Source organism: Haliotis rubra, unplaced genomic scaffold (assembly GCF_003918875.1).
Source record: "Haliotis rubra isolate DU_JTF1 unplaced genomic scaffold, ASM391887v1 Scf147, whole genome shotgun sequence".
Classification (NCBI taxonomy): domain Eukaryota; kingdom Metazoa; phylum Mollusca; class Gastropoda; order Lepetellida; family Haliotidae; genus Haliotis; species Haliotis rubra.
Window position 1 is genome coordinate 1,749,376 of NW_025765414.1, and position 12,572 is coordinate 1,761,947.

The 12,572-nt window shown below is 41.3% G+C and overlaps 1 protein-coding gene and 1 long non-coding RNA gene across 2 annotated transcripts; one reads left to right on the top strand and one right to left on the bottom strand.

Annotated features, from left to right (window-relative positions):
* The first annotated feature begins 216 nt into the window (after nucleotides 1-216).
* Nucleotides 217-2,514, top strand: LOC124269715. Its single transcript, XR_006896588.1, has 2 exons — nucleotides 217-360; nucleotides 2,331-2,514. It is a non-coding gene; the product is annotated as an uncharacterized LOC124269715 (long non-coding RNA).
* Nucleotides 2,515-5,951: 3,437 nt separating this feature from the next.
* LOC124269724 lies at nucleotides 5,952-11,297 on the bottom strand. The gene is made up of 3 exons (XM_046704752.1): nucleotides 11,012-11,297; nucleotides 7,500-7,679; nucleotides 5,952-6,242 (listed from the first exon to the last, which is right to left on the bottom strand). Exons 1-3 carry the CDS (start codon nucleotides 11,295-11,297, stop codon nucleotides 6,019-6,021), a joined length of 690 nt encoding a protein of 229 aa, XP_046560708.1. The 3' UTR covers nucleotides 5,952-6,018.
* Nucleotides 11,298-12,572: the final 1,275 nt, after the last annotated feature.

Below are 12,572 nucleotides of genomic sequence, written 5' to 3' on the forward strand. Positions count from 1 at the left end.
CTTCAGTAACCCATGCTTGTCGTAAGAGGCGACTAACGTGATCGGGTGGTCAGGCTCGCTGACTTGGTTGACACATGTCATCGGTTCCCAATTGCGTTGACTGATGCTCATGCTGTTGATCACTGGATTGTCTGGTCCAGACTCGATTATTTACAGACCGCCGCCATATAGCTGGAATATTGCTGAGTGCGGCGTTAAACAACCAACCAACCAACCAACCAACCAACCAATTTAAATCTATTCAGTCACTCTGATCTGCTCATTATTTAATTCCATTCACAGGGAAAGAAGCATGTGATATGTGGTACAGTGAAATCAGCAAATACGACTACAACAAAGCTGGCTACTCAAATGGAACGGGTACGTTTGAGTGTTAGCAGTGTTCACATAACGAAGTCTGGAGCAGATAAACCAGTGATTAATATTAAGCACAACGCTCTCTGCTGTCGTGGTACAATGTCATGCAATCTACCAAGCTTTTTAAGTGCCCGAGATTTATTTCTCGTTCCACTGACATGCATCTTCTGACTATCATAGGTTGGTGACTGATCCTTACATGGAACAGACTGAAATTTTGTTCGTCATTGTAAACCGACAATAATAAGTAATGAGTCCCCAGTAATTGTGAGGCTCGTGTCTGCTTGACCAGTGAGAGTGAGTGAGTTTAGGTTTACGCCGCTTTAAGCAATATTCCAGCAATATCACGGCAGGTCACACCAGAAATGGCCTTCACACATTGTACCCATGTTGGGAATCGATCCTGGGTCTTCGGCGTGACGAGCGAACGCTTTAACCACTAGGCTACCCCCACGGCCCAAGGTTGGGTCGAGTTTTCCATCGATGATTCTGAATGGGTAAGAATCATGGATGTGCACGATATCACTGAAGGTTCGAGTCTCGGGTCCACCCCAATTATTGTACTGAGGTTGTCAGTGCCGTACCGAGCCAGTGGTTTCCCCATAGTGGTAAATGTGAAACAGATGAATCACTTCGGGATTACATAAACCGCACGCAAGAGCAACGCAAGTCGAGCATAAAGTGTACATGTGGCGGCGCGTGGTCCTGTGCTCAAAGCTCAGGTCACAAATCGGTGAAGTTAAGCAGCGTCGAGCTCGAAGAGTGACCGTGTTTGGCAGCTTGACTCCTGAGAGTTTCTAGGACTTGAGTCCTGCCCCACAACGAAGCACATGTGAACACATGTGGTCTCACCTTAGGCAAGTGAGTTTGTTCAAAATTGTCTCTGTTCACCCAGCAGGATAATGGGTACCCGGTGGAAAAAGTCATATGACTATAACCTTCTAGCGCCTAACAGGCAGCTTGGGTTATCCCGGGGTAATAATGTGCTGTGCCTTGATTGTTAGCGCTATGAGCATACCTAGTGTGGAGTATGGCGCTCTATAAATGGACACATTATTATTATTATTAACTTTCAACATTAACGACCAGAAATACCACCAGGGTCAGATAGACACAAATTTGATTGAAGGCATTTCCTTAGCTGCAAAGACTGATGACGTCATTAAGTTTTCGAAAAACGTGTCTCGCTGGTGTTGACGGGTAATGTGCCGATCTTGTCGAGGGATGGTGACCCAAGGATGACCGCTCCGAGGAAGGTCATCTGTGGTCTGTGTTGCGTTGTATCGATGCTGGAGACAGTAAATTGTGGTTATGTCTACGCTGAAATGATAAGCAACATCTTGGACAGACTCTCCAGCTTCCGAACGTCCGATAGCTTGGTTTCTCTCAATTTGAGTTAAGCATGGTATTGGTGAACAGGGAGTGATAGGCCCAATTTTGTGTGCACAGACTTATACCCACTAATGGTGGTGACAATTCGTGCGTGTTTGATTTCACGAAAATGTGTGCATGATACCCACATGTTCATTGGTGTGGTGCGTTTGGTGATTCCTTCTTTTCATGTGTTTTTACTCGGACATTCCAAACCGCAACAAAACTAATTGATAACTCCATCAGGCTTCACTATATGCCAAAAACGCATATCAATTTAGGGTTCCGAGTTTGTTTCCTATTTGGATAAAAAGTTGCGTTTCTTATGCGTGTGAGTATAGCTGAAATAGTGTTCTCAAATCCAGCTCGGTTAAACAGAGGTCACGGGGACGGTGGGGTAGACTAGTGGTTAAAGTGTTCACTCGTCACGCCGAAGATCTGGGTTCGATTCCCCACATGGGTACAATGTGTGAAGCTCATTTCTGTTACTAAATGCGGCGTAAAACCTTCTTCACTCAACAGATATGGCGACATAATGATGTTCCGACATTTGCTCTGCAATGTAGGCCCAGCTCCATGAAATGAATGGTTGCCTATTTCAGGTCACTTCACACAGATGGTATGGAAAGGCAGCAAGGAACTGGGTGTCGGTATCGCTAAGGGACACGACGGGAAGATATACGTTGTCGCCAACTACCTACCGCCTGGAAACTATACGGGGCAGTTCCAGGACAATGTATTCCCACCAAAATAAATGTTTTTATTGTGATTAAATATCGTTTACAAGCTTTTGTCATCCTTGTTGTGTGTTCTTGTTATTGTAAATATTTTCTGCCCGTTTGGATGACCATCTCCGTCCCAAAAGATTTACCAAACTACCAACAGGTTTTCTTTTTTCGTAGGACTGGGTCGCTTCGGGCGTTTCTTACTACATGATTGACTGTTTGTTTGTTGTTTAACGCCGCACTTGGCAATATTCCAGCTACATGGCGGCTGTCTGTAAATGGCCGAGTCTGAACCAGACAAACCAGTGATCAACAGCATGAGCATCGATGTACGCAATTAATATACAATGACGATACCAAGTCAGCGTAGTCACCTCTTACAACAAGCATAGGTTACTGAAAACCAATTCTAACCCGGATCTTCACGGGTACAAAAAAGAAGTAATACGTTTCAAAGGCTGCAGGATTCGACCTAATGGTATTTGGCGTGACGGACAAGCGTTCACGACATCCAGAAGACCAGGGTTTGCTCCTTTCTTGACTTATTATTACCGTCTGTGTGTGGACAAAGCGCCCCTTTCTATTGCAGAAGTGACCCGTGAAGATCCGGTTTAGAACTGATCTTCAGTAACCCATGCTTGTCGTAAGAGGCGACTAACGGGATCGGGTGGTCATACTCACTGACTTGGTTGACACATGTCATCGTATCCCAATTGCGTAGATCGATGCTCATGCTGTTGATCACAGGATTGTCTGGTCTAGGCTCGATTATTTACAGACCGCCGCCATACAGCATGAATGTTGCTGAGTGCGGCGTAAAACTAAACTCACTCATTCACTATTCCAGAAGTTACCATTATTTACATCCAGTGCATACTTGTTCCTTTACCCCACCCAAATGACCAAATGCAATGCATAAGACATAAACGAGACACCTTGTCACTTGTAGGGCAGGGTGCTCTCACCTTGGCGTAGACATCTTACATAGAGATTTCTGAACAACCGTCAAACACTGTTGTGGCGAAGTTGGGATCAACATAAATGCTTCGAGCTATCAGAGGTTCGATACATAATACATAATGATGACTAAACAATAAAAATGCAGGAACCAACTCTTTACTTCCAGACAACAGTAAGGAAACACTTTTATGGATAGACAACTTCTGTATAGCAATGGATGAGACGTTTCGGTGTAGATGCTAACCCCGTTATAAAGCAAGTGATGTCTGCATCTGTTGGAACAAAGAAGTTGTCTATCCATAACAATTGTTACTCTTTATCATACCAGTTTGTAAATGTCACTTAAAGAAGTAACAGTACTTTCGACATTTCGAAGTCTGTCACACCTGTGTTTTAATGTATATACACACTATTTCAATACAGGGTCATAAGGTGTGACCATGTCATCTCGCAATACAGCTGTTCTGGACAAGCTTAGATCTGCATTCATCTGTGAAATCTGCACAAAAATGTCTACAATGTTCAAAGAAAACGGCATTTTGTGTAATAGATCAAATGAAATTGATTTGGGTAAACCACATGCTTTCCACATATAGTTTATTTACTGGTAAGCCGATTTTTGTATGATACAAAGGGAACGTTTTTACAAGTCAGCATAAATCTGGCTAGCCAAGAGATATACCTCTGAAAGTCTGTTTCAAGTGAAAACGAAACATTGGTTCTTTAATCGGTATTAGCTTTGCCCTTATGGCAACATTTAGAAGACCCGTTAACTTTAAAACGAACATGGAATAGACGTGAATAGAAACGAAAGTAGCTTTCGACTGGCGTAATATATGAAACATATTATATAAATAACGGCAGAAACTGATAGAAATAGACTTTATTTGTTTAAACTGATACTGCTCTTTAGATAAGGTTAGACATTTGCTTTGTTTGGTGTCCTAAATTCAATCAACTGTGAAAAGTTCACGTGAATGCCTGTATCGTTTTAAGTTGATATTTTAGCTCAACCATAAAAACATATTCAATTATACCCCCAAATCCTCAGAATTGTTCGGGTCTATTTCATCATACATATTTCCTACCGATGTGTCGGACAAAAGAGAAAAAAAGCTGTTTTATAAGTGATACCTACGTTTTGCCATTATGGCCCAGAATTGAAATACTACATATATAGCTTGAATTTTGACAATGGCGACTGCTTTCAGCAAGGAATTCTAATAATGGTCACCGCTCCACAACGTAGTGAATTGAAATACTACATTTATAGCTTGAATTTTGACAATGGCGACTGCTTTCAGCAAGGAATTCTAATAATGGTCGCCGCTCCACAACGTAGTGAATTGAAATACTACATTTATAGCTTGAATTTTGACAATGGCGACTGCTTTCAGCAAGGAATTCTAATAATGGTCGCCGCTCCACAACGTAGTGAATTGAAATACTACAATTTTGACAATGGCGACTGCTTTCAGCAAGGAATTCTAATTTGCTCCACAACGTGGAATTGAAATACTACTGCTTGAATTTTGACAATGGCGACTGCTTTCAGCAAGGAATTCTAATAATGGTCGCCGCTCCATAACGTAGTGTAGAAGCGGCCGTAAAATCGCAAATATTCGTTGCTGCAGGAAATATATTATATGGTTACCATGAAGCCAGTCCGATCCAAGTCACGACACAAATTGTTTGTTTCTTGCCGCATTAAGCATTATTCCACCTATATGGAGGCGGTCTGAAAATAATCCAGTCTGGACCAGATAATCTTGTGATTGATATCATGAGAATCGATCACGCAACTGCGATACGATGGTGTGCATCGGCTAAGTCATCAAATCTGACCACCCGATCGCGTCACTCGCATCTTTGTTTGTTGTTAAACACCACACTCAGCAACATTCCGGCTATATGGTGTCGGTCTGTAAATAATCGAGACTGGATCAGACAATATAGTGATCAGCACCAAGAGCACGAGCACATGTGTCAACCAATTCAGCGAGCCTGACCACCCGATCCCGTTAGTCGCTTCTTACAAGCATGGGTTGCTGAGGACACTTCTATCCCGGAACTTCACGGGTCTACGCAATTGGGATACCATGACATGTGTCAACCATGTCAGCGAACCAGACCACTGGGCTGGAGATGATCAGATCTAACCCGGATCTTCACGGGTTGAGTTGATGACGAACATAAAATGTTTTCGTTCATTGCAGAGTAAACGTTTTCACTTTGAGTCTATGCACAAATTTTGTTGGTTGTTAAAAACTGCAGAATCAACTGGTTGACATCATCAATCACGGTTCATGAGTACTTATTAGTGCAGTAGTAAGTAAGTGAGTTTAGTTTTACACCGCACTCAAGCAATATTCCAGCTATATGGCGGCGGTTTGTACATAATCGAGACTGGACCAGTCAATCCAGTGATCAATAACATGAGCATAAATCAACGCAATTGGGATACGATGACATGTGTCAAGCAAGTCAGTGAGCTTGACCACCCAATCCCGTTAGTCGCCTCTTACGACAAGCATGGGTTACTGAAGATCAGTTCGTATCCCTGATCTTCATGGGTCTATCAGCGCAGTAGGTCAGACAAGGGTCTTTACTGTGGGCACACGTGTGTGTGAAAGGGTATTTCACACATGTACCTCAGCTCGTGGGTGGAGCTCACGGTCTTCCAGCCGTCCTCGCATGCTGCCAGCTTCACCAAGGTAGTCGAGGAACGTGGATAGGTGGGCAGCCAAGGGAGATAAGTAATGGCGCTTCCATCTGACCACCAGTAGGTGTCGTTACTCACGTCCCTGTATCCACCAATCCAGAAACACCCTGTGGGAAACAAACGCAAACTTGGGTTAAATGTTGAGTCCTAAATATCCGAAGAAACACATGATGACATTTTCATTGTTTGTTTGTTTTCGGTCAGGTCTGGGGCAGTGACGTAGCCTAGTGGTTAAAGCGTTCGCTCGTCACGCCGAAGACCCGGGTTCGATTCCCCACATGGGTGCAATGTGTGAAGCCCGTTTATGATGTCATCCGCTGTGATATTGCTGGAATATTGCTAAGAGGCGCAAAACTAAACTCACTCACTCGGTCAGATCTTTGCTGTGAGTGTCTACATACCACCCAGTGCCAATAACAAACAAGCAGCTGATGTTATTCATAATCATGTTCAATCCCTAGAGCTGATTTGTCCTGATGCGCCGCAATTCATACTTGGAGATTTAAATGGATGTACCCTGAAATCTGTAACATGTTGTATGCGGACAGACAAGACTTGTGTTATGGTTACATCAAGAACGCCTACATATCATAAAGTAAAACACCCCCTAGGAGCTTCTGACCTTCACTGACTCTAAGCTGAACTGGACCTCTAACGCTGAAGCTCTTTACAAGTGTCAGCAACGTCTTCATATCATGCGTAAACTGAGATCTTTTAATGTTAACCCATCTGTGATGTCATCATTATATGTAGCAACTATTCAGAGTAGTTTAACATTTTCCTTCCATTGTTGGTACGGCTCTCTCAGTTCATCTCAAATGTAAAACAGACAAACTTGTTAACACTGCAAGTAGAATCGCACGGGTCAGATTTGAATGTTTATCATCAATATATGAGCTGCAAATCGTGAATCAAGCTGTCATCTATATCTCACCCAACTCACTACTTAAATTCGGAATACAGCCTCCTCCCTTCAGGCCGCCGCTACAAAGTTCCAATTGTGAAAACTAAGAGAGCCCGTACATCCTTTATTCCAAGTACCATATCTCTCTTAAACAAATGTGAAGATATTTAAATTCATGAATTTATGTAAATATGTTATGCATTTGTTTCTCTCTGATGTGTCAGTAGCTCTGTTGATGTAACACAAATTCCTGAAAAGGCAAAAAATTAGTATTCTATTCTATTCTATGTAGTGGCGGTATGTAAATAATCGAGTTTGGACCAGACAATCCAGTGATCAACCACATCAATCGCTCTACGCAATTGGGATACGATGACATGGGGTATTGCATATGGGACTTATCTCGTCGTCCTTCTTGTTTGGACGATTAAATGCCATGTTATACATATAAAGGACTTACCAAAGTACGAGCTGTACATGACAACTTGGTGGATGGGGCTCTGTGGATGAACCAGCCTCCCTCCATCCTCCTGGCACTTGTCTCCAGCGCCATCATGGGTAGCCTTATCTGGGATTATTCTCTTCATGCAGATTTGGGCCCCTCTAAAATATGTGTAGCCTTTAGAATACGGACACGCTCCTGAAAATATATACGGAAGGGGAACTGCTGTCATTTAAATTTGATCAAAAAGGATCATGAACCTTCCTAGCTGTACATCGGTGTATAGATGCGATTTTGCGACTGACGTAATTTTGAATAGGTTGTACATAGCTTCCTTTCATTATCACCCATCTCTGTTTCTCTTCATATAAGTGAGTGAGTTTAGCTTTACGCCGCACTCATCAATACTCCAGCTATATGGCGGCGGTATGTAAATAGTCGAGTCAGGACCAGACAATCCAGTGATCAACAGCATGAGCATCGATCTGCGCAATTGGGAACCGATGACATGTGTCAACCAAGCCAGCGAGCCTGACCACCCGATCCCGTTAGTCGCCTCTTACGACAAACATGGGTTACTGAAAACCAATTCTAACCCGGACCTTCACAGATTCGGACAGACAGACAGACAGACATATATTCAGTAATAGGCCACTGGCCCAAAATGCTTTCATAAATATGATAAGAAGTTACATGCGTTTTACCAGGGAGACTATATAACGTTGTAGATTATCCCTGGTTTTGCATAAAAACATCAGAATCTCTTATTTTCCCAACATTATATAAAAATAGGCACAAATTATTTATAACATTTATGTTTGTTGAAGTCATTATGTTTATAAAACTGTTGTGAAATAGGATGTTTCAAATATTTACCCAGAAACTTATTCCTTATATCTAAGTAGACTTTACAATAAAGTAAAACATGTATTTCATCTTCAACTAAATTAAGATTATTTTTGTAGCAAAAAGGACAGAATCTTGAATAATAAGGGACATTGTTATATCTACCGGTCTCAGAACTAAGTTTAAATTTAACGCATCTAAATTTTGTTAAACAATCTCTTAAATATGGGGCAATACCTAAACTGAGATAAGTTTCAACATTCACAGATTCTTACCATATAAAAGATGAAAGACACCCTTTTCACATCCATCAGAAATATCTGCCAAACGTTGAATAATTCACCGTATGATTCGAGCCTTATCATAAGGATGTGTTTAGGGATAAATCAAACTGTGATGATAGAAATTGTAAAAGGTGACTTCCATCATAAACACATGCAAAGCCTAGTCAATTGTTCATCTAAAAATTGGTTTATGATATTATACGCGTGTAGGTCTTTGAAGAGCAGATGGTTAAACCGCGGTTGCCATTCATTCAGGTTGGACGAGTTGAAGGCCGTGGTAGTCTTCAGGGCAGTCAAATTAATATGTTTGTTTCTTGTGAACTGGTTTTCTTCATAACCTGGTTGGGTAGGGAAGGGCGAACACAATTTTCGTTTCCTTGATTCAAACTTTTATTCACGCACTCTGCGACCCGAGACGTGAATGTTGTTTGTGTGGAGTTTCACGCCGAACGCCACTAAATGAAGACTTCCTGAAAATAATGGCGCCTGGGCAGACCAGTGACTGACAACCAGCCAACGACACGAAATCAGGCAGCTCTCTGGGCCTGAGCATGAGTTGCCTGGGACAAATTGGAACCGCTTGACGAACTGTTTTAATCTGCCATTCCAAAAACAATGAAGCAAATTGACAGAGACCGCTTGTTGGATTGAGTCGAAAATGACCAGTCCTGCCCGTTTCAGGACGTGCAACCTTTTGTTTCGAAACTGGGTAGAAGCCAGTAGAAGGGATATATGTTTGGCTTAGAAATCAACGTGCAGCCTGTTTTCTACATGGGGTATTTCTACTCTAACTCAGAACGTTTTGCCCTCCTAAGCTAGATACATGGTATTTTTAATATTTTACGAATATCAATCAATTAGATCTCAACATTCTGAGACGGAGGGCAGATAACATTTTAAAACGAGAAGACACCCTTTGTCAGCCCTGAAAACATCATATGTGTACCGTCACTCAGAGAGTAGAAGGAGCAAAATAGCGATAACAAACAACAGCAACAACAACAGCAAAAAGATACCATATTGAACATAAAGTGCCTCATCTCAAAGAACCGCTCTCATAAAGACGCCTTTTCTTAGGATGCCAGGCCAGGTTTTCTACAAAGTTTTAACGACTGTGATTTCTTTCAACTTTGGGTTTTCTCTTCAGTCGAAACATTGATTACACAACGTTTCCTGCTGATTGGGTTCCGTCCTATTGCGCAACTAAGTACAATAACCAGTCCAGAATTTTGAGACCAACTCATTCAACTGCATATAATTTAATATTAATCAGTATTGTTTGATACATCTAATCACTTGTATATTGCAACACTACGCTCCTTCTAATCCTTGTAAACACGTCGACCAGCGTGTTGTGACAGACGAAAATCTGGAAATCGTGGAAATCTCAAAACGAGGCTCTGCCACTAGAAACGTTTGGCGGGCTAGTACGGCCTTGATATTATATCAATCACATTGTATGTTACAAAAATATACTTGATAAGCGCCAAAAAACACATAGCAGGTGCCTCAGTTAACGTCATGCTGCCTAAACCTCGCCATAAAATATAGAAATATGATTTTTTTTAATGTTTGTAAATAAAATTCATTGTAAATACTATTGTCTTATGAAACAAGGAATTGGAATGTCGTGTAACCATAGTTGTTTGTAGTGTCTCTTTTCACTTTCAAACGAGAAAATTCGGATCGGCTGATAAGTAGGTCATTGTCTGAGTTCGTTAATGAGACTCATGTTTCGGTTTGTCACGTTATGCCTACATTCCGATACATTTGTTCAGTTAAGCGAAGAATCTTAAAACCAATCGAAGTCTTTTACTCATCACTGGATACATCATACCTGCCATGATGTCTGACCATCGCAGCACGTCGTTAATTCTAGTTTTGTGCTCTTACATAATACCCACCTAATGTGATATACCTGTTCATGTACACAAAGTGTAAAACCAACATGATTCATTGATAATTGGACATAAAATACCTACAGTAAAGCCGTTATGCTACATTATGCTTACTTAGTATGAAGTCTTTGTTCAGGTAAACACAGAAGCGTCAAACCAAAATGATTCATTGATAATTGCACATAAAATACCTACAGTAAATCCGTTATGCTACATACACACACAGAAGCGTAAAACCAAAATGATTCATTGATAATTGCACATAAATACCTACAGTATGCTTACTTAGTATGCAGTCTTTGTTCAGGTACACACAGGAGCGTAAAACCAAAATGATAATCTATGCAAGTAGACAGGTAAATGCTAACAATATGAATATTTAAGAAATTGTTTCCTCTTTTCTTTTACTTGCCGTTTATGTCTCCTTAATAAGATATATTTGTTCATGTACACGAAGAAGTGCAAAAGTTAAATGATTCAATGGTAACTGGACATTACCTACCTGCCGTAAAGCCATAATGTTTGACGCCAGCATCAGAGACAAGTCGGTTTGCGGTACTATGGACTTTTAGAGACGAGTAACACAGTTTTCCAACATCGTCATAAAACACTCCCGAACACGTGACGTTCTGGTAGCAGTGGACAAGGCAGTCGGCAACGTCGTTGACAATAGTAGCTGGACCAAGGTGGTCATCCACAGACATCCAGTTTGTCAACATCAGCACGACTCCTAGTCCAAACACTTCCATGTTACAGTGGAAGCTCGAGATCGAGTGCCTGTCCCGCATTTTATCTCATGGGATCAATACTCACAGCGGAGATGTTGAACACGGACGGATTATGTTAGAAACTTTATCATTTAAAGGGAGCTAATGTGATGCTCACCATTCGCTTGGCATTTTACACCATGCGTTGTTTGTGAGACCACTGTGATATGAGTCGATGGTCGCTAAGAGCGGCGTAAAACAACACTCAACGCACGATGATATTCAGTCTACTTAACCAACGATGGTGCCTATGTCGTTTGCTGCTTCATAGGTAACAATGGACCAAAACTGACACGGATTTCTCGCAGGATGTTGCTGTGGTGACAATGATAACAGTGGAATAATCTCAAAGCTGAAATGTGTCTGTGTATTAGTTTGAAGGGGGCAAGGAAAAACCGTGGCACAGAATGAGTGTATGAGTGAGTGAGTATGGTTTCACGCCGCTTTTAGCAATTCCAGCAATCCCAGAAACGGTTTCACACGTTGTACACATGTGGGGATTCGAATACAGGCATTAGGCGTGACGAGCGAACGCTTTGCCCTCAAGGCTACCACCGCTCCCCGTGGCAGAAAGAACAAACTTCAACCCACATTCAAAGAAACTATTATTAATGTCCGCGGAAACGGACATCGTGTTGCGTACAATGCAAAATATCGATAATAAGTGTATGAATTGTTGCCAGTACATGAATTGAATCATTCTGCTTGAATCCCTTGAATGTTCAAATTCAGTTTTCAGTACTATACAGGATACAGGACCTTATTGTTTTCATTTCAGTATGTAGTAACTGTGCTCCAGATAATTGCTAGTGTTCCATTGTGTGTAAACATATAGTAGGGTGCTTAAAACGGAACCTTGTCTGACACCTAGATTACAACGAATTGGTTTGACGAAAGGTTAATATTTCTGACACATTAACATTACCATATGGCTACTTTTACACTCGGGTTATCTGACACTGCTTTTCAAATACTTTCCACAGATAAAAAAGACCAACAGAATCAAAAGTTATATCCAACTTAGGACCAGACCTATGTAGATATCGTTACATGATAGCTTTTAAAAGAATTATATTGTCAACTGTCGATCATCGATCCCAGTCAGGTGTTTTTCAGAGCATTAATATCGGCACGATTTCATGTTTTGTGATACCATGATGTCGTGGAGATTTTCTTGCTTTCTATTGTTTAGTTTTCAGCTCAGAATCTTCTTCAGTTGTTGATTGATTAAATATATCTTCAGAATATCAAATCCATTGTTTTTTAATCTCTGGGATTATGGTTACTTTTCGTATT

Coding starts and splice junctions, on each gene's coding strand:
- LOC124269724 (XM_046704752.1), bottom strand. CDS start 11,297: ATGCGGGACAGGCACTCGATCTCGAGCTTCCACTGTAACATGGAAGTG. Junction 7,680..11,011: donor ACATTATGGCTTTACGGCAG/GTAGGTAATGTC, acceptor ATATATTTTCAG/GAGCGTGTCCGTATTCTAAA. Junction 6,243..7,499: donor CATGTACAGCTCGTACTTTG/GTAAGTCCTTTA, acceptor TGTTTCCCACAG/GGTGTTTCTGGATTGGTGGA.